At 41.6% G+C, this 24,863-nt stretch overlaps 1 protein-coding gene across 1 annotated transcript in view; it reads right to left on the bottom strand.

Moving 5' to 3' along the window:
* LOC117871817 (chloride channel protein C-like) overlaps positions 1-23,630 on the bottom strand; it is a gene marked incomplete at its 5' end in the record, with an annotated part of 108,665 nt that extends 85,035 nt beyond the window's left edge. The window contains 6 exon segments of the mRNA XM_034759573.1: positions 9,485-9,728; positions 15,058-15,150; positions 17,311-17,486; positions 18,414-18,494; positions 20,883-21,012; positions 23,266-23,630. Coding sequence (XP_034615464.1) covers positions 9,485-9,728; positions 15,058-15,150; positions 17,311-17,486; positions 18,414-18,494; positions 20,883-21,012; positions 23,266-23,630 — 1,089 coding nt within the window.
* Positions 23,631-24,863: the final 1,233 nt, after the last annotated feature.

Raw genomic sequence — 24,863 nt, 5'->3', positions numbered from 1 at the left:
TTGATCAAATCAGGCTGAAGGCTCAGTACTGCAGCTCCTTCTTCAGCCCCTCTTTCCCTGAGTAGAAGCAGTCGATCAGGCAGAAATCTTTGTGCTGCATCTCTTATTACTGAGAGAGCTCAGAACTTCAGAGTGTAATGCAGAAACTGACCTTGACTTCAGCAGGACCAGGATTTTACTCACTGTACCTTAAACCACCTCATCATTCATAATCATTTATTAAGCTTCAATCTGCAACTATCTGTTTCAAAATCACTGAATAAACTGCAAGTAAAACTGGAGGTAGAGCTAATCTGTAACTGTTTATTAATACTGTGTATGACCTAGTTATTTGGACAGTTATTTTATACTTATATTGGAAATATTTACTGTATACATATGTTGGTTTATAGCAGGACTGTTAGGAAACCAGCAGGAAGGCAACACAATGTGATCTAGACCAGTAACCTCCTAGTAAACATGGCAGGGGTCATTAAGAATCAATACCGGGCTATTAAGCTATGTAAATGCTACTTCCTTTGCTCCAACCCAAGGTTACACTGCTATTTTGCCAAGGCTGGGAACAGACAGATCAGAAGGACACAAAACAGTTAAAAGGTGACTCACTAGAAGAGTAGGCAGGGGCAGTTGTCAGGGGCTGCAAAGGGGGTTTGAAGTAATCAGGTCTTCCTTATCTTCCAGGGAATGGCAAGCCTCAAGTGAGACAGATGTGTATAGACGTAACTGTTTTAAAACCCTTTTTGTCTTATGCTTTGTTCCTACTGTTAAGATTAAACAATACGTAGTTTTAAGAAAGATGCCTGGTCACTGTATTAACCACTGGGCAAATCACCTAAGAGGAAAGACATGCAGGGGCTAAACCCAACTGGGACTGCTAAGTACTCACTGTTGGTACACAGGACGCTGTAGCCCTGGGACAAGGTCTAAGAGTGGGAGAATTATGGGATTCCAACTCAGAAAAAATGAAGACAAGAGGCCTGACACCTAACGGGGGTGCACTCGGAAAGACTATGGAGGGGACAAACACAGTCTCAGACACAGAGTACTGTGACACATGCTATCTGTCCGTAGTGTACAACCCTGGAATTATTTTCAGCAATTGCTACAACGAAATCATCCTCTTTAGAACAATGACTTGTCTACAGACCTAACTGGTTAAATAGGTAGTATAAAAAATTAAATATAGAGGGCAGTTGCTAAATCTGAAATATCAAGAATTCTATTCTGTTCAGTTTCTCACACCGTCCTCAGCACTAAAGTATCTGAGTGCCTTCCAAGACTGCATTAAGTTATGTGACTAACATCATGTGTTGTTCTCTCTTTCTGCCTCCCTTTCCCTGGGAGAAATTGCATGAGGACTATTGTTCTAATATATTATATGTACGCTGTGTGTTTGTATTAGCAAAGGCAAGGTGAAGCACATAGGCCTTGCATTTGGAACAAAAAGTGGCAAAGTGTATTGGTAGATCTTAGTTCCTGTGACAGTTCGAGCTGCAATCTGAGACCAGCCCACAAGAGACATCTGTCGCCTGCCCCAATGAGCTTCACACTTGTAAATAACCCAGTGGTCCAAGTAACAATAAATAAAGTCAAACTTCCTAAAAATCTTGAGCTCTGCAAATTCACATGGCGCTGCCATGCAATAAATTCCTCTTGTATTATCATCCTGGGTATAGTGAAACTGAGGAAAATAAATATTTTTATTGAGAAACATAACCCACAAGCTTTCAATTCAGAGTTTATTCATTATAAACTGTGTTGGTTAATGCCACAAACATGAAAGAAGTGAAATTTCCCCTGAGCCCCAAAGTAACTGAAGTGAAAATATTTCTGATTATCTCTACCATCTGGACAGCCAAAACCTATAGAACACCAGCAGAAGTCATGTGCTGATAATTCTATCCAGTTTTTCCTCTGACACTAAAAAAAGATGGAGAGGGCCAGCATCCACTGCCTTTTTCTGAAGATGTCCTAATATGAGCTTGTAAAGGGCTACAAATACTAAAGGAAAAGGAGGGCTAGTGAGGGGGAAATAGAACTCAGGAACAGGTTTGGGTGTTTGGATAATGAGGAGGGGGGGCAGCAGGTGGTGACTGAAGGTGGGAGGGTGAGGAAGAAGAGAAGAGCGGCTAGTCCAAAAGAGAGAGGGGAGGAGTTGATGGAGACAGCACCAAATCTGGGCCCCCGGAGGATTCAGGAAGGCACAAGGGGGAGTATGAGGGAAGATAGGAACAGACACAGGTTAGGACTAGAGGGATCAGACTAGATTAGTAGATCGCACTGTTGCCAGGCGACGGCAGGTGTATGTGATTGGGGACTCTTTACTAAGGAGATTAGACAGGCCTGTGACCAGGGCGGACCCAGAAAACAGAAGGGTGTGCTGTCTACCGGGCACAAAGATACATGATGTGGACCTGCGGTTGAAAAGGATACTAAAAGGAGCAGGTAAGAACCCCTTGATAATCCTTCATGTCGGAACGAACGACACGGCTAGGTTCTCGTTAGAGAGAATCAAGGGAGATTATGCCAGGCTGGGTAAGACGCTCAAGGAGATAGAGGCTCAGATTATCTTTAGTGGGATTCTGCCTGTTCCTAGAGAAGGGCAGCAAAGGACTGATAGGATTGTGAGAATAAATAGTTGGCTAAGGGAGTGGTGCTATAAGGAGGGCTTTGGGATGTATGGCCACTGGGAGGCTTTCGGGGACAGACAGCTGTTCTCACGGGATGGACTTCACCTGAGTAGGGAAGGAAATAGACTTCTGGGAGGGAGGATGGCTCATCTTATCAAAAGAGCTTTAAACTAGGAAGTTGGGGGAGACAGTTGGGAGATGTACAGTTAATCTCCACGCCAGATTCCAACATTGAAAAGGCGAGTGATGAGATAAAAGGAGATATAGCCAGGGAGATGGGATTGGACATAAGAAGGAGAGGGGGGACGAACACAAAGAGGTCTGTAACATATTGCGTTACTAAGGGGAGACAGGCTAAACGACATACATTAGGATGTTTATACACCAATGCGAGAAGCCTAGGTAACAAAATGGAAGAATTAGAGCTCTTGGTCCGAGAATTGAAACCAGATATCGTAGGAATAACTGAAATGTGGTAGAATGGCAGTCACGACTGGAATACAGGTATGGAAGGGTATGCGCTGTTTAGGAAAGACCGGAACAAAGGTAAAGGTGGGGGGGTGGCATTGTATGTCAATAATGAGATAAGCTGTAAAGAAATAATAGTTGATGGAATAGATAAGACGGAGTCTGTCTGGGCAATACTCACACTGGGTAAAAGAACTACTAGAGCCTCTCCAGGGATAGTGCTTGGGGTGTGCTATAGACAGCCGGGATCAACCCAGGATATGGATAAAGAACTATTTAATGTGTTTAGGGAAGTAAATACTAATAGGAACTGTGTAATTATGGGGGACTTTAACTTCCCAGATATAGATTGGGGAACAAACGCTAGTAGCAATAATAGGGCTCAGATGTTCCTAGATGTGCTTGCTGATCAATTCCTTCATCAAGTGGTAGCTGAACCGACGAGGGGGGAGGCCATTTTGGATTTGGTTTTGGTGAGTAGTGAGGACCTCGTTGAGGAAGTGGTTGACAACTTGGGCTCCAGTGATCATGAGCTAATTCGGTTTAAACTAAATGGAAGGAGTAACAGAATTAAATCAAAGACTAGAGTTTATAATTTTAAAAAGGCTAATTTTAACAAATTAAGAGGACTGGTAAGGGAAGTGGATTGGACAAACGTATTAATGGATCTAAAGGCAGATGATGCCTGGGAATACTTTAAGTTAAAGCTCCATGAGCTGTCGGAGGCCTGTATCCCAAAAAAGGGAAAAAGGTTAGTAAGCAAGAGATTTAGACCGAGCTGGATGAGCGACCGTCTCAAAGGGGCGATTAGGAAAAAACAAAAAGCGTACAAAGAGTGGAAGAGGGGAGGGATCAGTAAGGAAATTTACCTTAGTGAAGTCAGAGCATGTAGAGATAGAGTGAGAAAGACCAAAAGCCGTGTAGAGTTGGACCTTGCGAGGGGAATTAAAAGCAATAGTAAGAGGTTTTACAGCCATATAAATAGGAAGAAAGCAAAGAAAGAAGAAGTGGGACCGCTGAAGACTATAGCTGGAAAGGAGATTAAGGATAATCTAGGCATGGCACAATATCTTAACGAATATTTTGCATCGGTGTTTAATGAGGCCAATGAAGGGATTAGGAATACTAGCAGCGTGACAGAGGGGGATACAGGAGGGGGGATTACAGTATCCGAGGTAGAAACCAAACTTGAACACCTTAATGGGGCTAAGTCGGGCGGACCGGATGATCTTCATCCGAGAATATTGAAGGAATTGGCACGGGAAATAGCAGGCCCCTTAGCGATAATTTTTAATGAATCTGTAAACTCGGGGGTGGTTCCGTTAGACTGGAGAATAGCTAATGTGGTTCCTATTTTCAAGAAAGGGAAAAAGAGTGACCCGGGTAACTACAGGCCTGTCAGTTTAACATCTGTAGTGTGCAAGGTCCTGGAGAAAATTCTGAAAGAGAAAGTACTTGAGGACCTTGAGGTCAATGGCAATTGCGACAAATTACAACATGGTTTTACGAAGGGCAGATCGTGCCAAACCAATCTGATCTTCTTCGAGAAAGTAATGGACTTATTAGATAAGGGAAATGCGGTGGACCTAATATACCTTGATTTCAGTAAAGCGTTTGATACTGTACCGCATGAGGAATTATTGGTTAAACTGGAAAAGATGGGGATCGATATGAAAATCCAGAGGGGGATAAGGAACTGGTTAATGGGGAGAATGCAGTAGGTCGTATTGAAGGGTGAACTGTCAGGTTGGAGGGAGGTCACCAGTGGAGTTCCTCAAGGTTCGGTTTTGGGACCCATTTTATTTAATCTATTTATTACTGACCTCGGAACCAATTGTAGGAGTGGGCTGATAAAGTTTGCGGATGACACAAAGCTGGGAGGTATTGCTAATTCGGAGGAGGATAGGGATATTCTGCAGGAAGACTTGAATGACCTTGTGAATTGGAGTATCAGAAATAGGATGAAATTTAATAGTGAAAAGTGTAAGGTGATGCATTTAGGGATGACTAACAACAATTTTAGTTACAAGCTGGGGACGCATCGGTTAGAAGTAACCAAGGAGGAGAAAGACCTCGGGGTCCTTGTAGACTGCAGGATGACTATGAGTCGACAATGTGACGTGACGGTGAAAAAAGCCAATGCGGTCTTGGGATGCATTAGGCGAGGTATATCTAGTAGGGATAAGGAGGTGCTGCTTCCGTTGTATAAGGCGCTGGTGAGACCTCATTTGGAGTACTGTGTGCAGTTCTGGTCTCCCATGTTTACAAAAGATGAACTCAAACTGGAACGGGTACAGAGAAGGGCCACTAGGATGATCAGAGGAATGGAAAACCTGTCGTATGAAAGGAGACTAGAGGAGCTCGGGTTGTTTAGCCTGACCAAACGAAGGCTGAGGGGGGATATGATTGCTCTGTTTAAATATATCAGAGGGATAAATACCAGGGAGGGAGAGGAATTATTCCAGCTCAGTACTAATGTGGACACGAGAACGAATGGATATAAACTGGCCGTGGGGAAGTTTAGGCTTGAAATTAGACGAAGTTTCTGACCATCAGAGGGGTGAAATATTGTAACAGCCTTCCGAGGGAAACGGTGGGGGCGAAGGACCTGTCTGGTTTTAAGATTAAGCTAGATAAGTTTATGGAGGGAATGGTTTAATGGAAAAACATGATTTTAGTCAAAGGAATACCGTGCCATGGCAGGTAAATAGTATAATGGCTAACAAGGGTCTGGCTGGAGACTCTTGCCTACATGCTCGGGGTTTTACTGATCGCCATATTTGGGATCGGGAAGGAATTTTCCTCCAGGGTAGATTGGCAGAGGCCCTGGAGGTTTTTCACCTTCCTCCGCAGCATGGGGCAGGGATCGCTAGCAGGAGGATTCTCTGCCAATTGAAGTCTTTAAGCCACAGGATTTGGGGACTTCAACAGCAGAGTCAAGGGAAAGGGTGGGGACGGCTTTGTGGCCTGCATCATGCAGGGGGTCAGACCAGATGATCATAATGGTCCCTTCTGACCTTAAAGTCTATGAGTCTATGGTGTGTGACCTTGGGCAAGTTATTTCATCTCTCCCTGCCTACATTTTCTCATCCGTAAAATAAGGATAATGATACTTACCTCCATTATAAAGTGCTTTATAATCAACAGATGAAAAGCAATACATAACAGTTGCGTAATATTTTTATAGGTTAAGACAAGCTAATAATCTACAAGTATTTTAGAGAGCTCACACAGAGAGAGTTAGAGTGGAACATGAAACAACAGAGTAGCAGGAAGAAATCAAGAAAGAGAGAATGTAGGAATATCTTCCTGACAATCAAATTCTGAGATGAGAAGTCCCCACACAAACAAGGTAGTGTGTACACCTAACAGTGTGTACCCAGGGGAAGTGGTGCAGATTTCCTGGCAGCTAAAAGGAATCAAAGAGATACAGTTTCTGGTCTTTCTGCTGCTTTCCCATACCTAATTTTGCATGGATAGCATGGAGTTGCTTCCCTCCATACCATGGTACAGAAAGAAGCATATGGTTTGGTATTAATGCAATGTGTAATTAACCTATGAAGGAAGTAGCTGTCAAAAATATTATTGAAGCAAAAAGCTTAATAGAATTCAAAATAGGGTGAAAAGAAGAACAGGAGTACTTGTGGCACCTTAGAGACTAACAAATTTAGTCTCTAAGGTGCCACAAGTACTCCTGTTCTTCTTTTTGCGGATACAGACTAACACGGCTGCTACTCTGAAAATAGGGTGAGACATTTATGTGAATAATAAGAATATCCAGTGCAATACTGGACAGAATAAAAATTCAAAAAGAATATCAAAACCCTCAGACTTCAGGACATTAGCCAACCATTAACTACTTAGGGTTAGGAAAAAAAAGAAAACAATAGCTCAGAGAGGGATAGCTTAGTGGTTTGAGCATTGGCCTGCTAAATCCAGGGTTATGAGCTCAATCCTTGAGGGGACCACTTAGGGATCTGGGGTAAAATCAGTACTTGGTCCTGCTAGTGAAGGCAGGTGGTTGGACTCAATTCAATGACCTTTCTTGGTCCGTTCCAGTTCTATGAGATATAATAATACATATATACCTAACTTCCTTCAAAGGAAACATTATTGTCCACTTCAGGGGGTTTACATCCCCCCCTCAGAAACAAAGAGTAGTATATTTGAGTAGCATCTGCAGAGTTTTTCTTCTTCTAGGGTGGGGGATAACTGTTGGTACTCATGATGAAGTATTACTAAGCACTGGTTAGAGGCAGGGATATTGCAAGATTGTTCTGTGCAAACTTCCCCACACAGCTTGTCCAGTGGATCTCAAATCTGACCAACACCACACAGTTCTATGGGGTTTTGAGTGCTCTTATCTCTGCTTGAAGTCAGTGGGAACCAAGGGCACTCACTCAGCACTTTGCAGAATACAAACCCTCAACTGTACTTGAGCAAAGATTGACAGCTATTGTCCTACGGCTATTTTATATACATGCTGCTTTTGAAAAACAAAGGAAATTATGGAATTTCATGTCTGTTGTTGTATATTCTTCCTGAAATCAAACAAAATTTGTGGGGATGGGACGTTTATTGGAGTGCCATGATCTGGCATGTTCAACAATATCTTTTTGTATGTAAATAAATACTTGTGTCTTCCAAGTATTATTTATTTTTCTTTGTATTTTTTATCCATTTACAAGCAACAAAATGAAACAGCTGGGTAAACAGCAATAAAGAGAGCTTACCAGGAAGCTATTCAAGACTTAGCTGAGCCAAGTGTTAAACCACCACCAAAGTCTCCCTACCTATTGTTGCCTAAACACTGCTATTTTTCCAATGTATCCTTTGTTTTGAGTATCATCCAATTTTAAAAAACATGTCAGATTTTGGCCGCAGCAGGTTGAAAATGTATGGATATTAATGTTATGCCAAAAAGATACCTTTGCCCCCAATACCTCACATTTTTTGGTATGTTTCTTGCATATCCCAGGGAACCTCATATTGTTCTCTGGTAACAGCTGGGGCTGGGATTTTCAAAGAGCCTAATAAAAAGGAGCTATATGCCCAATTCCGAGTTCAGTGAAAATTGGGCAGCTAACCCTTTGATAATCCCAGCCAAAAGCACTGCAAGCTGTTGGCCATCTAATAGCCTGAGCTCAATGCAAGGATCCCCACGGGGAAGGAAAAGGGCTTCGGAAATAATTGTTCTGTTATGTTAAGAGCTAACCATTTTCTATTAATTACCAGGAATGCAGTTCCCACTCCGAGGCTGAGCCATTAAGCAGAAATCACGTGCGGAAATCAACAAGATTGCCCTTGGCGTTGTTTCACTCTAATGCCAGCTCAGCAAAAACTGCAACAGTTAAAATAACTATAGTCAAACCTATCTAAGCTTCCACCCATGCAGATAGAGAAAACTCTATTAGGCAGCTGAATTTTGCTAACTAATGGTTGACCAAAACTGTGTTGGACATGTTGGAGGAGACTAAGAAGTTGCTTAAGAAAAAAAAATTGCATACAGAAGATGGTTCTGAGAGAAAGTTTAACTGATTGGGCCAGACGCACGTCAAGGAAAATTGGAAATAGCAATTCTCCCCACTTGCTACCCACAGGTGTAGCCTGCTCAGGGAGGGAAATTTACCCCTCAGATAAGGTGACAACAGGAAAGTGCAGCTTTAAATCTAGAGGTTTCAGAGTAGCAGCCGTGTTAGTCTGTATCCGCAAAAAGAACAGGAGTACTTGTGGCACCTTAGAGACTAACAAATTTATTAGAGCATAAGCTTTCGTGGACTACAGCCCACTTCTTCGGATGCTAGTGCCTCTCCTGGCTGGGCTGGCTCCCTCCCCCTTCTTTGTCAACCTCTCTCACCTTGGAGATTTCACTGGCTATCTCCAGCATTAAGGTGGAGCCTAGGGTTTACTTCCAATTGCTAATACATTTAAAACTACAAACTGCCTCAGCTTCACTAGGATATATCTCATGTTAGTTACCACTTGTTAATGAATACTTGGTAAGAACACACCTCTTTTCCTAGCTAAGACATGGCCTAAGACTGTATCACTAAGTGCTTCATCAGAAATGATGTTGCTGTCAGAGGTAGTCATTTAATATTAGCTGGTATGCGGTATGGCATGGTAAGAGAAGGGGTCCTCCGGTCAGTGTCAATTGCTGTTAGAGCCCTAAAGGCTTAAAAACAGTCCATAAACTATTTTTAATTTTCATAGGCTAATTTCCCATTTATGCTTCTCAAGATTCTTCACTTCAGACAGAAAACAGGACTAGTGCCACAGATTATTTTTTCCCAGATTCCAGGCCCAAAGAGATATGGGTATTTGCCGTATAAATTATAAATCCATGAGCTATATTTGTATTCAAAAATAGTCCGTTTGGTACATACCCAAAATAAAATTCTTTTCTCTGCTTTGAAAAATCCAAAATGACCTCTGTAAACAAACCCAGAAAGAGATGAAGAGAGTAAATCCGTAGTGAAGGCAGCCATCAAGCAGCAGAAGAAAGTTTGCCAGGCCAGTCTGATGTCCCAGAAAGAGGCCACCTCTTCCAATGTGAACAAGAGTCCACCCACTGGAGCACGGAATACCGAGGCTATTCCTGCTCCTGCACCAGCTGTAATGAAATTCCTCCTACAACATGGAGAAAAATAATTCATCAGAAAACAGTGAGGCACAGCAAGGCATGCTTTAAGATTTATATGTTTAGAAAACTCAACAATGGTAAAAAAATAATCCTTGCCTATTTATTGTTAAAGCAAATATATTTTTAAAGGCTAAATATAGGGGGACTGGCTGGTTCAGGGCATTGTTTTGGGGACATAGAGCTTTTCACCTCTGGGGTCTAAATTCAAACCTGATCCACAACAACAGTAATAACTAGTGGCTGTTTGGTGGCATAGGAGAAGTGAGCTGATTTCAGTCAACTGCCAAGGACACAAAGGTCCATGTCAAACTAAGCTGCCAAAAGAGGGGTCAGTGAGCCCAAAGATAAGCATAACTCTCAGAACTGTTAGCTGTGAATCCATGTGTTAGTAATACTATGAGGGTCATATTCTGAGGCCTAAAGGGGATGTGGACTGGGCAGCAGGGGATGTGTTGATTGGTTAACTGATTGATTTTTCTGTTTGCTTTGTAAGATATTAGCTTTTCTCTTTTTTAACCCTGTCCCAATTAACTTTTCTCTCCTAGTGCATTGCATTAGGAACTCTTAGAGTGTCTTTGTAGGCTGACCAATTTCTTGATTCCTCAGAGCACTGCATGTATTATAAGTAGCGACACCATAGTTAAGTTTTCTCAACACTTTCTATTAAAACACCCTGTTTTCATTGGTTTATAATTTTTCAACCCAAAAGTTTGGCAATTTCCCATATTGGGTGTCTGGTCAGGCTGAAATTTTCTATACATTTTCAACTCACATGATTCATCAGTATTTTGTTTGTTTGTTTTGTTTTTTTAAGAAAAATACATTGTTTTGCCAATGATAAAAAAATTCTTTCCAACTGTTTAACTGTGAAACTCTACTGCCTCCATGCTTTGCAGCAGGGATTTGAAATTTGGCAATGAGGAGGACCAGGAGGAGTATCACACTGTTATCAGGGATGTGCCTTTTGCCAGCGCTGTGAAAATCCACCCAAATTTGGTCAAGTTACGGGCCTCTGAAAATCTCAGTTTGCACACGCTCAGTAGAGATTTGTTAGAACTTGACTGCTAAATTCTCTGAACATTCCATCTTCAGGGAGCATGCTCCAGTTTGAGGCTGAAAGGGCAGAGCAGGATTTTCTTTGCAATTGCTCCTCAACACTGCTGGGAGCTGCTATGACACAGGCATAGAAGCTGAGAACGAGTGTCTCTTTTGTGCTCTCAATGCTTCTACTACTGGCATCCATGCAGTGAAGCAGGGCCAGCGCAACCCATCAGGCGACCTAGGCGGTCGCCTCGGGCACTAACATTTAGGGGCGGCGACCGCAGTGGCAGGATCTTCGGCCGCCCCGGTCGTCGTCGGTATTTCGGGGGCGGGACCTTCCACCGCCCCGGTCATCAGGGGTATTTCGGGGGCGGGACCTTCCGCCTCCTCTGTCAGGGATGGCATTTTGGGGGCGGGACCTTCCACTGCCTAGGGCAGCAAAAAAGCTGGCGGCGCTCCTGCAGTGAAGAGAAGGACAAGGAAGTGGCCTGGACTGCAGATGGGCAAGGAGGAAGACTAGGACATGGAGGGGAGACTGGGACAAGCTAGAATGGCCAACGGCAGAAAGGGGTCAGATTTGCAGAGGGAAAGGGGAAGAAGGATCTGAAACTACATCAGTAGACTCCCATATAAATCTGGAATAAAACCTATGATTCCTGAGTCTTACCATTCCCCCGCTGTCAAATGGCTGTGGAACCCACTGGGAAAATATGTGCCTCATCTCCCTCTAGTGGCTGGGCCACAACGAGTATGACAACCTACTACTGCTATAGTTACTCTGTTAGCTCAAGTAGCAGATGTCTGTGCTGTTGATCTAAAAGTCCAAACCCTACAGATGAACCATGTGGGAGTCAATATAGTTTCACATGATTGAATTTCTGGTTGTTGTTTTTTTTTTCAGTTTGCTTTTCTTAAAAAAAATCAAGGAAGTTATATTGAAAAAGCCATGTTAAAAGAACATTAAATTTGCTGAGTCAAGCACACAAAAGTTAGGAAATACCAGAATTAAGGTTGCAGTGCAAAGGCAGCACTGGAACCACTATAACAGGAAATGGTGGATTCAGTGGGTGAGGTTTAGGTTGGATATTAGGAAAAACTTTTTCACTAGGAGGGTGGTGAAGCACTGGAATGGGTTACCTAGGGAAGTGGTGGAATCTCCTTCCTTAGATGTTTTTAAGGTCAGGCTTGACAAAGCCCTGGCTGGGATGATTTAGTTGGGGATTGGTCCTGCTTTGAGCAGGGGATTGGACTAGATGACCTCCTGAGGTCCCTTCCAACCCTGTTATTCTATGATTCCATCTCTTGATCTCTTCAGAGCAAGACTGGATGCCTTTCTGTAAGATATGCTTTAAGCTCAACACTAGGGTAACTGGTTGAAATTTAATGGCCAGAGAGATACAGGAGGTCAAACTAGATTATCTAATGGTTCCTTCTGATCTTAAAATGTTTTAATCTTGTTGTATGAAATGGGGATAATACCACCACCTCCCCTCACCGGGGTTTTACAAAGATAAATTAATTCATTGTTTGTGAAGCCATAGAAAAAGCCAATCAGGAAATAAATAATTCAGTCTTCAGAGCAAGGTTTAAACAGCATGTAGCAAATAAGGCTTGGGACCACACAAACAAGGAGAAAACAAATTATTGAACTGCTGCTCGTTCAGTGAGCACTGTCCATCCTGTGCACTGAATGATGCAGAGATGTGGTGGAAAAAATAGTAGGTGACCATGTCACTAAAGGCTATATCATAATGCATATGCACAAGAGGGCCGAGTTAAGGCTATGCAGGCAACCTTAAGTCTGGCATTTCCTAATTTTTGACGGCTTGACTTTGGAAACTTAACCTTCTTTTAACATAGTTTTTTTTTTTTTTTTTTTAGAGTAACATGGCCATAGCTGACCCAGTTCAGCTGACTCAGGCTTGTGGGACTCGGGCTGCAGAGCTAACTATCACAGTGTAGACATTTTGGCTGGGGCTAGAACCTGGGCACTGAAATCTTGCGAGGAGGGAGCATCTCAGAGCCCGGGCTCCAGTCCAACCGGGAATGTCTACACAGCAATTTTCAGCTTCACAACCGGAGCCCTGCAAGCCCAAGTCAGATGACCCAGGCTCTGAGACTTAGTGCCACAGGTTTTTCTTAATTGCTTTATAGACGTGCCCTTATACATATCAACTAGTACTGTCTACTGGAGTAAGGGTTACATGATGCCTGAATACTTACTGAACTGTTGCTTCATCTGTGAAGCTATAACATTTATTTTAAAAGACTTTAAAAAAGGTACCAAACCTATTTGCTGCTCCAAAAATACACCAGAAAGGAGTTAGCATGCTTCTCATCCCACATTCCAAAAGACAACAACAAGGAGGAGAAGCTAAGATGAGCTTGCTGTTCACAGTTAATCCTTTCTGTATAAACAGGATTTCTAGATGATATGTTTCTCTCAGGAGTTTTCCTGCCTCTGTAAATCAATTCTTCTCTAATTATCTTATATTGTACTTTTACAAAACAAAAGCAAAATCTTTTACTGCTCTTCTTAAAGCAATTACTAATTTCTTCCATGAGTAACAATTTGTTTTAATAAGCGTGTCTCAGGATTTATTTCACTAACTGAAGATGAAAGTTAAAGACAAAGCATATCACATATCGTACGAGCTGTACTGTATGATTATCCTGTGAGCCACAAATAGTTCACAATGGCCTTTTCTTTTGGCAAATGAGGCTTTTGCCCTGCTTTGCCCTTGCCTTGGAAACAAAAAAAACAAAAACAAAAAAAACCAATATAATATGGGGCTTTTTATTTATTACTTTAATGAGCTAATGAGCAATATCCAGAAGACAGAGCCTGACCCTGCAAATCCTTACTGATGCAAGTAATCCTTACTCATGTGAGTAATTCCTTTGACTTCAGTGGGAGTATTTACAAAAGCAGGTTTGCAAAATCCAGCCCACAGATGTTCATTAGCAGAGAAGATTCAGATTAAAGAAAGTATGAACAGTCTGTATCATTTTACAGTGGGGAAAAAGGGAAACAAGCCTGTGTCTCCTATGCAGAATGTGTAGATTGAACTGAAACTGTGGAATCCTCAGGATAGCCAGGAAGAAAGAAAAAACATTTTAACTAAATATATAAGTATTGTGACAGACCCAGACCAGTGGGGTACAGGAGTCTGGTAGAGGGCAAATATATGGTCACTGGATGAGTAGTTTTCTGTTCCCTGAGTGACCAGAGCAGAGGCTGCACTAGAGTAATCAGGAACCAGCTAGAACCAGTTAAGGCAGGCAGGCTAATTAGGACACCTGGAGCCAATTAAGAAGAAGCTGCTAGAATCAATTAAGGCAGGCTAATCAGGGCACCTGGGTTTTAAAAAGGAGCTCACTTCAGTTTGTGGTGGGAGTGTGAGGAGCTGGGAGCAAGAGGCGCAAGGAGCTGAGATTGAGAGGGTGTGCTGCTGGAGGACTGAGGAGCACAAGTGTTATCAGACACCAGGAGGAAGGTCCTGTGGTGAGAATAAGGAAGGTGTTTGGAGGAAGCCATGGGGCAGTAGCCCATGGAGTTGTAGCTGTTGTCATGCAGCTGTTACAGGAGGCACTATAGACAGCTGCAGTCCACAGGGCCCTGGGCTGGAACCCGGAGTAGAGGGCGGGCCCCGGTTCCCCCCAAACCTCCCAATTGACCTGGACTGTGGGTTCTCCCAGAGGGGAAGGTCTCTGGGCTGTTCCCCAACCCACATGGTGAATCTCTGAGGCAAGAAAATCCGCCAATAAGCGCAGGACCCACCAAGATAGAGGAGGAACTTTGTCACAGTATCTTAATGCTATATTAATTTAGACAAACCTAAATTCAAAAGTCTAGTATTTTACACTCATTTTGTAGCAGTGTGAATGACAACACGAGGTGCAAAGCAATGGAGAATTAGGGCCCACGTGTTAAGCACACTGTTTTCATAAGCATTCAACCTACATACTTATCACAAGTCGTTTTAATTATGGCTCTACATTTGCTACATTAGCACAGCTCACCTATGGAAATCACAGAAGGAGGAAGAGATTACTTTCTGATGGAGAGGGCCAGGAATATCTCCCAGTATTTTCCATCTAAGATCACAAATATCTGAAATGACTAGAATCTTATTAGATCATTCACTCCAACTCTCTGCCAGGTTCTATTAGTCCCTAGCTTTTTGATTAACCCTTTGATACATCTGATTTGAGAGTCAGCATATGGCAATTCTGTCTCAGAAGACTTTTTAAACAATTACATCAATTACATACTTATCAGCTGAATTCCAAAACCTGGTGAAGAAGGGCAGCTGAATTCCGAGGATGTCTGACTTGAACTGGGTCAGGCCACACCCTATTATTGCCCTAAAATAATGATATAAAAGTTAGTGTTATTTTTAATATGCTATTCACATATCAACTGAAGTTAAAGATAAAAGGGCCAGATCCTCAGCTGCTGCAGAGCAGCAAAGCTAAATTGACTCCAGCAAGTGTAACATGGGACTGTAGAACACATTTGCTTTTCAATATGCAAAGTCCTGTTGACACAAGAGAGGAAGCTATTAAAGGCTTCCAAGTTAATAATTCAGAGATTAAAAGGGCCCCTCACAACATGTACTGTGAAGAAAGATTCTAAAGGCTCCTTTGATGAGCTGCATGTTAGCATCTGCCTAAGAGTACTGACATGATGGATTAGAGAGAGAGAGGAAGACAAGGTGGGTGAGGTATTATCTTGTACTGTACTGGACCAACTTCTGTTAGTGAAAGAGACAAGCTTTCGAGCCACACAGAGCTTGTGCAGCTCAAAAGCTTGTCTCTTTCACCAACAGAAGTTGGTCCAATAAAAGATATTACCTACCCACCTCATCTCTCTAATATCCTGGGACTGACATGGCTACAACTACACTGCATACAACAACTGATTATAGTTAAGGCTAAGATTTTGTCACGATTATTTTTAGTAAAAGTCACAGACAGGTCACGGGTGAGGAGGGTCCAGCACCCACAGCTGCTTGGGCTCCAGGGTCCCGGCCCCCATTGCCCATGGTGGCTGGGACACACAAGTCCTGCTATCACCAGTGTCTGGGAGCTGTCGGGGGGGCTCCCAATCACCTGCATGTGCTGAAGGGTTTCCCCACTACCTGCAATGGCTGAGAGCTGGCTGCTAGAGCTAGCCCCTGAGAGCTGCTGGGCCCCTGCCAGCTGACACCTCCAGCCACACTGCCCTGGGGCTGAAGCAGAAAATGTCACAGAGGTCTCTGGAAGGTCTTCCGTGACAAAATCTTAACCTTAATTATAGTCCATTTCAATCATCCATTTCAAGTTTAATCACTGTTGAGAGCAACGCAATCTCACTCCCAGTGGAAGATGCACAGTGGTTTCATTTACTATACCATGTCTCAGACAATGCTTCAGGGCTGCACTTAAATCCAAGAAAACAGTTTTCATTGACATTTAAAATCATGAAAATATTTATATTCTTTGTATAAAACTCTTTGTAACAAAATTGTGTGTGTTGATGTACAATAAAAATTGGATATTTTAAAAAATAAATTCAATTAAATTAATTCTTTATGCCACTATTTTAAGTTAATACTGTTCTGATTTTCTTTATGGAAATTTGATTGCATTTTTTTGGATCATGCGTCACTATTACAAAACTAAACATGGGGGGCGGGGGAATTATAGCTGCAGCCACTGAGCGCCTGGAGACAAAAGTCTGAAAGTAAAGCATACAAAAGAAACCTGAAAAGGAGAGCTAGGCCTTGGTAATCATTGTCTGAAATGGTTGTGTTCGCCTCTGACTAAACCTTACTCTCTTATTTTTGAATCCTTAAGGGCTGCTGCACCTATGTACAAGTAAAATGATATGAGTGGAGGAAAGGGGTTTCGTGGAGATGAGGAGAGCAAACCTCAAGGATAAATACTTTACCCTAACCCTAATAGGTCAGCCAAAAAAGGAAATGTACTACACAAGCAGAAAGAACCTGACTATCACCTCTACTCATGAGACTGCTTAATAGGAGGAAATAAAAGGAGAGGATTCCTCTCCCAGGGACCCAGCTGAAGGACCGGGAGGATTTCTGTTTGTTTCTTTTTATTTAAATAGGAAAAAAATAAAATCGAATGTTTCTTTCAGCAAGAACATATTGTGATATTACTTTCCCAACTACAAATATGGCACTACACTGGGATATAAATAATTTACAGCTCCATTCTGACTTGCAATCTACTATCCTGTGGGAATTGCAAAGAGAAGCAGTTTTGACCAATTCTGTGGTCACTAGTGACTATAACTGTGGGTTGTCTTCTTTTTAATCTAGGGATCTTATGGAACCTGAGCATCCAATTTCCCACTCTTTTGCACCTTGTGCAGTCATTTACCCTGTGCAAAGCGGGCCTCAAATACCACCACTTCTGTGAGAAAACAAGTCTGATTTGAGTATTTTACACCCACTTGGCACCGCTGTAAAGCAACAGACAATCAGACCCTGACAGTTTAAACTCTTCCATCGTGTTCCTTACCCTAAGTGAATCATAGGGCCTTCCGGTCCACAGAAGAGCCCAGACGCCACAGCCAGCACACAAGAAACAAACGTCCCCAAAAAAGTCTTGACATTAAAAATGTGTTGAATAGAAGCACCATTCAGAAACCCAATGACTTCTGGAAGCCCATACGGTGCACCTGCTGGGCAAAAGAACTGTAAAGAGAGAGTCAAAAATGATTTCCAAATACAGGCATTCAGATCCACCTGCAGCTAATAATTGCAGCTTTCACAAACAGTTCATAACTTCTCTCACAACTTACAGTTACTTGTTCTATCAAGTCATCCATTCTTTCAGTTCCTTCTCTGACATAGCTCAAGACTTCTGTATTAAGCAAATAGATAAGTGTATCCCACATATACCTTTTCCTTAGCTTTTTTGGAAAGTTCCATTAAATTTTTATTTTTCTCTTCTCTCCCCCTCCCTCTTGACGCTACTAGCTGCCTTCTTGTGACTAAATTGAACCCAGTAAGATGGTAGATGGGAAACGGGCTTTCTGTGTTGGCTTTGCAGTCTGGTAGAGGTGCTGGAGCCTTAAAGAAGAACTGGAAATGTAAGTCACACTCATTTCACACAGAGGTCTGAGCCAAACCCCATTTGAAGTCATTGTGAGTGTTTATTTTAGGATCAGGCTCCAACTCTGTGCAAGATACGCTAATTTGCCACTTGTATCCATTTTATGACCAATGTATACCTAAAGTATAACTTATACAACCATTTACACCAACATTTATTTTGCCCAAGACTGCCATAGGAATTGCATGTGCTCACAGGGCCTGAATTTGGATCTCAGACTGGATATCAATCCCAGGATTCCCTACATAGCCAGTAAAACAGAAATCATGGAGAAATTCTGATCATGCTTAACTATAGTAGCACTTAGAAGGCACTGACATAACAAAAAAACACAAGAGCAAGGGATGTGTCTGATCTCAGCATTATAGACCTGTGTTAGGCCTCTGACTGTTTCCCAGTGAGGACTATACAGGGTATATGTTCTAAGACTCCTTTTCTGTAATTAAGCCTCCAGCTCTCAGAACTCCACTGATATTTTACAGTAGTTGAGTAAGAGACATACTTACCACCACTAGCCCTGAAGATACAACAATCATGGCCAGTCCTGACCCAAGTATGCAAATCCAGGTCATGTGGAAGTTGCCGTTCTGCGTTTTACAAATAATTTATTAGCATAAGCAATGGTATAGAAAACAAGTATGTGTACTGTCTCAAACCGTCTGCCAACACTAGATAGTGATATATATTTAGAGATACATTTTTCTGTTCATTTGTCCATTTTCTTTCATAACCCACTGTAGCAAGTCCTACAATTTACAGCATATAAGAATGAAAACGGGAAAGAGAGAAGCAAGTGTTGCAGACTATTTGAAAATATGGGGTTGAGTCTGGGTTTTAGATAAGAGAAAGGTTCACAGTGGCTCTTAGTTTTCCAAACCAATTTGTCCATGCCCATACAACATAGCAAAGGGTATTTTAGTGTTCCCTGAAGGCCCCAAACCAAGACAGAACTTACTCAAGTTCCATTGACTCCATTGCTTATGTGCTTAAGTGCTATACTGAATAAAGATGCTTTCCTGAACTGCGGCCTGAATCTATTACAATAGATAACTCTTTAAATTTTACCCAATAATACTAACCGTAAATTCATCTAGATAGTTCCCTCTGTTATTTCTTTATTAAAGTGATATCTCTTATACTCAGTCTTTTCAATTTAAACATGTTTCAGTCTGCCAAGGTTGGTTGGTTTGTTTGTGTTTGGATTAACTGCAGTCATGCTGTCTCCAGAACTCATCACAAGCACATCAGCACCCACATACTTTATAAAATTCCCGACTATTAGGCTTTGATTCACTGTGTATGCAAGCCAAAGCTGTCCCCTTTGTTTCCCAAATCATAGTAGTACAGCAGGCCACCTCAGCCTTCCTGTCTGCACCTCATGCCAGGTCTTTTTTCTAGTGTACTGTACAGAGTGGCAAAACAGGAAGGTAAGGTACACAGAACCAAATTCAGCTGCTCTGTAGTTGGAGAATGAATTTAGGTTGTGGGGTCTTTATGGCAGGAACCCTCTCAATACTTGTTTGTACTGCAACTAGCACAAAGGGATCCTGATCTTAGCGTGGTCTCTGGTACTACTGTAATGCAACACCACCATCACAAGGATAGTGGGATGAGTTCTGCCTGCTGCTTGGAAGCACTGACACACACAAAGGAAAATTTTGTGATCCAGTACTAGGACGGTTACAATGCCTGGGGACAAAGTCTGCTTTCTTGGCAGACTCGGACTCAGAGCATCATATAGGTCATACTACTGGAACCCATTTTTAATTGTTTTCATATCTCAGAGGTACACTGATCTTCTCATCCCCCATTTCCTGTAGATGTCAAGTCCACCTCTGCATTTTCCTGAAGTGCTTAGACCTCCCTTCAGCTGAGAAGGCCTTGGAAGCATTATTTCAAAGTCCTGACTTCTCATGAGACATCCAACAAAGATATTAGGTATTCATACCATGCTCATCACTGATATCTGAACACCTGTCCATACCCATGGTCATTGTGCTAAGGTATCAGAGTCCAGCCTAGAATGTCTACATTTTTCTGCCAAAGATGGGAAAGCTCCTTCCTGTTATGAACCTCTTAACTGTGGGCTTGCCAAGTACTGACAACCAGCTTCCTTCTTTTCCATCAGGTCCTCACCGCCTCCAATCAAGCAAGCACGCACACAATAAACTGCATGGTACTCAGTTTGTCTGTCTTAGAAAGACTGAGCCTGAGTTAACTCCACCAGGATTTGTACCTTTGGTGCCAGAGTGTGTAGCCATTACAAACCTGAAGCATAAGCATCCAAGCCACCCTTTAGCTGCTTTTGTATTATCAGTGATGCAGATGAATTTTATTTCCATCTGCTACCATAGGCATGTAAGTATTTAGTTCCAATTTCAAGACACAATGTATTAAAATTCAGATGCAAATCTGATTCTCAAACCAGCTATCCTTACTCATGCAATAAATCACATTGGCCGTGTGATTACTCATGAGAGTAGGGGGTTGTATAACGGGCCCATAATTTGGTACATAGGTGTATAGTAACTAACATGCATAGTGTTACTTTTTCAAGACATGTGGGGAAATCTCTTAAATTTTGGTTAATAGAAATAGAAGTCTTTTGAGACAGTGATTGATGGAAACAGCTTTCTAGAAAATTAAACCTGGTTTCATTTTCCTTTCAGATCTGCAGATCAGTCCAGAAGAGTTTGTTATGGATCGCATTTACCGAATAGTTGCCTGTATATGCAGAAGACTTGCTAAACCAACAGCTTATCATGTACTGAATGTCAGCTATTGTATTTGCCAGTTAGTCAGCAGATGCTTCATTCAAGCCTTTAGGAAGAAATTCTTCAGCAAAAAAAAAAAAAAAAAAATCATTGACAGAAGATGCCAGTAGAGTAGCTGAGTAAAAACTTCATGTTCATGGAGTTTTACTACCAATCAGAACAAAGTAAAAAGAGAGGCCAATTTGTTTTTCCTCTGCTCACCTGGAGGTAATTTTTCACCAGTTCCCATTTTAGTTTGATGAGATAGTCAATTATCTGATGTGTCAGGAATCCCAGCATTCCTACTCCTATTCCAATTAGCCCCATCAACATCCATCGATCCCAGTCAGTTCTAAAGATGGAATAGTAACATTAGTCCTTTGCAGCGAGCTCAGGATGGTTTGTCAAATTGCCTCCTGCAAAAAGGTATGCTTGTTTTGATTATTATCTGTGACTGAAAGAGAGGCCAAACCACACAAACCTGGTATATTAAGCAGAAGACTACATATATTCACAAAAAGCCATTTTCCTTTGGGAATCAGTTCCATTTGGCTAAGGAGCTAGATAGTGCTACCTCAAAATACATTTTATAGTAAATACAACATAACACAAACACACAGAGGGATGTTAAAACTTTTTAACCTAAGGGCCAAGAAATAGTATTTCTGTATCTGAGAACCAAAAACAAGTAAGGTGTTTTTCCTCCTCTCTAGTGAATTGAGTGCTCATGGAGGTGCCAGACTCACAACCCTGAAAACTGAAGTTTTCTATTGTCCACGGCCATGCTACATCTGTTCTATTGGCATTGCACATATCCCCACTCTGCCCCGTTCCTGACTTGAAGGGACCACCCCATTGGCAGTCTCTTCAGGTCTGTGTAACGTTTGGTCTCTGCTAAGAGATGAAGGGGCTCCCAATAAGCATCCACTGTAGTGAAGATTTTCTCAGGGGGAATACCTGTGATGTGATCTGAGGTCACCAACTCATTTCAGAGCAATCAATCACATAATAAAACAAACTTTAGGACACTACCATCCTGGGCAAGATTTTTTACCAATAATTCATTGAAAAAAGGCTCTAAAATCTTAGATATACACAACCATAGGGGTCTGGTGGCACTATAATCTCCCTCCAGGTGGGCCCAGGCAGTGCCCAGCACTAAAGAATGTTTGCTGAAATCATGCAGTTTAGTTATGTGAGGGCTAACGGGGCACATATTACTCAACCATCAGTCCCATGTTCATCTGAGGTAACGTTTGCACTCATAAGAAGTGCTATAGAGGCTATTAAGTAGCATTAAATATTGAATGGCAGCAGTGGCTTTATCTCTATCATCTTGGCCTCAAAAGTTTTACTGTGTTTTCCCCAGTTTTAGTTAATGCATTGACACAAAGCATAAATTATATAAAATTATGCCTTTGCATCCAGTTCATATATCCCTTAAATAGAGTGCATATCTATGGTGTTTTACGAATAATTCCTGGTTAGCATAAGGCATCATTTACTGCTAAATCATCCCTGACAGAGTTTACTTATTTCTTGGGCTCATAAAACATTTCTGGAGAGAACATTTTTGGCTTTAGAATATAAGGTCAGATATTTGCAAGCAATTTCCCCTGAAGAGGGTACCCCCAAATCCCTTGCAAAGTCTTTAACATGCCTTTTCCTTCCAAATTGTACAAATTGAACAACAGGTTATACTAGTTGCATGCTCAGTAAGGTATAAGGATTTCCAGGGAAGTGACATTGAATAAAAAGGTTAGTTGTCCAGTTGCCTCCCTTCTTGGCTACGATTACGTGAAGACATTTTCTTAAACAGGGAAATAAATGAAAAGGCCACTCATTCCCTTATCCCCATCATTTAGTGAGCATCTTTCACAATTCACTTTATTGTTTTTAAAATAAGGCTTTGCAGTTCAGTAGCAGCTTGCATATAATTAGCTCAGTGCACTTTGTGAGTATTAGTGAATTGAATCTCTCAGAACCCCTATGAGATAGAATATGTATACTCAAACCATTTTATGAGCTGGAGAAAAAGGCATAAGAAAATGTTCTAGGACAGACGCACAAGGGAATGGGGTATGTTTATATAGCTAGAATGGGAACAAAATCTAGGTTGTCTGATGTCCAGTCCAGGGTATAAGCCACAAGATCATTCTGCCTCCCCAACTCCACAAATAAAATAATTTTTCATCTCATGATTCTAGTATCTACTTAACTTATTGACCCCCACCCTTCTGAGCAGCTTTCATAAGGGAAAGATAGAGCTAGCTTAAACTTCTTGTGTGATCTTAGCCAAATAATTTATTCTGTGCCTCAGACACCAGCTGTAAAATGGAGATAATACTTTTCTATCTCTCAGGAGTGTTACAGAGATGAATTCATCAGTATTTGTGGGGCACTCAGAAACTACAATGGAGAGGTGCACACATCAGTAGATAGACTTTTTGCTCCCCAATTTTCCACAATTGAAAAAATTTATTCTCTAGAAAGACCTACACACTTCATTTTTTTTGATTTTCTACAGTTTGGTGCTAATCAGAGTTAAAACAAATTGCCTGCGATCTAGGAGGAACAGGACAGTACATATTGGGGGCATTGTTACCTGTACGTTTTCTCCTGTAGCCACTTCTTGTAAACTCTGCTGTGTGAAGGTAAATAATCCAAACTCTCATGGGGTGCTTGACATTCTCTCTCCTCCTTTCTGCAATTAGCGTTTGCTAAGCCATCTCGCTTGCTGCTGTAACACCTCCTAGGATCCAGAGAATGAATCAAATCAGGCCTTTCTTCTATCAGCAGCATCTGCTCTTCACTATTATCCACACACCTCTTACAGGAAAGAAGGGACGACATTTCCAAAAGCCCAAGAATCGTTGGAGTGTTGACAAGAACTATTTGAGACAGAACACACTAGTCAGTTTGCTTCCCAATGAAAGGTAAAGATGGAAAAATGCACCAGGGTGGTGATGTTCAGCAGAGACCGGCTGACTTATGTTGTGGGTTTGGTTTGTTGTGACCGTACATAGATCTGGCTTGTTTGTGTCACTGAGACCTTGTATGAACCAGAATTGGGGAAAAATTCACTTGACATAGAGGGATTTAATTGTGGATTGGTAAGTCAGAAATAATTCTAGCTTTTCCTCAGTGACTGTACAAGTGAAGACGACTTTAAAAAGGGAGATGTTTTTGTAAAACATCAACTGAACATGTGTTAGGTTCTTCAAAAGTCTTAGTTAACTCATATAAAAAATAGAATGCTGAAGCATTTGAAGCAATACATTGAACCCACTGTACTGTGCATGCATTGTCCATAAAAAGGGTGCATCTGAGATAAGCATAAACATGTCCATGCTACAGAATTCAGCTTTTGGTCCAAACATCCCCAAACACCGAGGGTGTCCAGCTCAGGCACATGCTTAATTATAAACTACTGAACTGTATCTCTCATTTCACTTAAATTCATCACCAACACCTGCCTACATACTTAATCACAAATCATGTACAATCTTGAGAGTAGGGCACAAAGAATGTTAAAGCTCTTTGAAACCCCTAAAATGGGCATTGAAATGAATTGGAATGCTTTCTGGTTTTTAACATTTGAAAATTATATGAGCATTTTTTTAAAAATGACTTAAATGGCACAAGTAAAGAGGTTGAAATTTTTCATTCTTGAACAAATTAACTCTACAACACAAATTCGTAAGATTCTTTACTTCCCTAAATACACAGTAAATAGGAGATAGATTATGCTCCCTCAGCAACAAAAGTATCTCTTGGTTTTTCTATTTCTATTTAATTATTTGTTTTCTTCTTTTTCTATTACAGAAAAATGCTCAACTGAGACTCTCATTAAATCCTGAAATTTATTTCTACTCTGGCAAACAGGTCTGAGGTGAACTTAATAGAAGGGAGAAAAGACCACCAGAAATCAGCATAGCACAACCACTCTGTAGGCCAGGGGCATTTTTATGAGTACAATTGTCAGATGAGGGCAGACCAGTCTACATATACTTCAGTAGTTCAGAAATATTTACTGTAAACAGAAAATAAAATAACAATACTGTGTGCTTGCCTTCTGTGGTGCAGGCTTTTGGTAATTCATAACAGGACAGAGGAGGATAGATCTGCTACATTCCAGCTGCTACATACTGTTGGCTCTGCAATGAGACAATATGGAAAAGTTACAGCAGATTTGTTCAGATT

The sequence above is a fragment of the Trachemys scripta genome, chromosome 2, assembly GCF_013100865.1.
Source record: "Trachemys scripta elegans isolate TJP31775 chromosome 2, CAS_Tse_1.0, whole genome shotgun sequence".
Lineage (NCBI taxonomy): Eukaryota > Metazoa > Chordata > Testudines > Emydidae > Trachemys > Trachemys scripta.
This window is presented reverse-complemented; position numbering and strand designations above follow the sequence as displayed.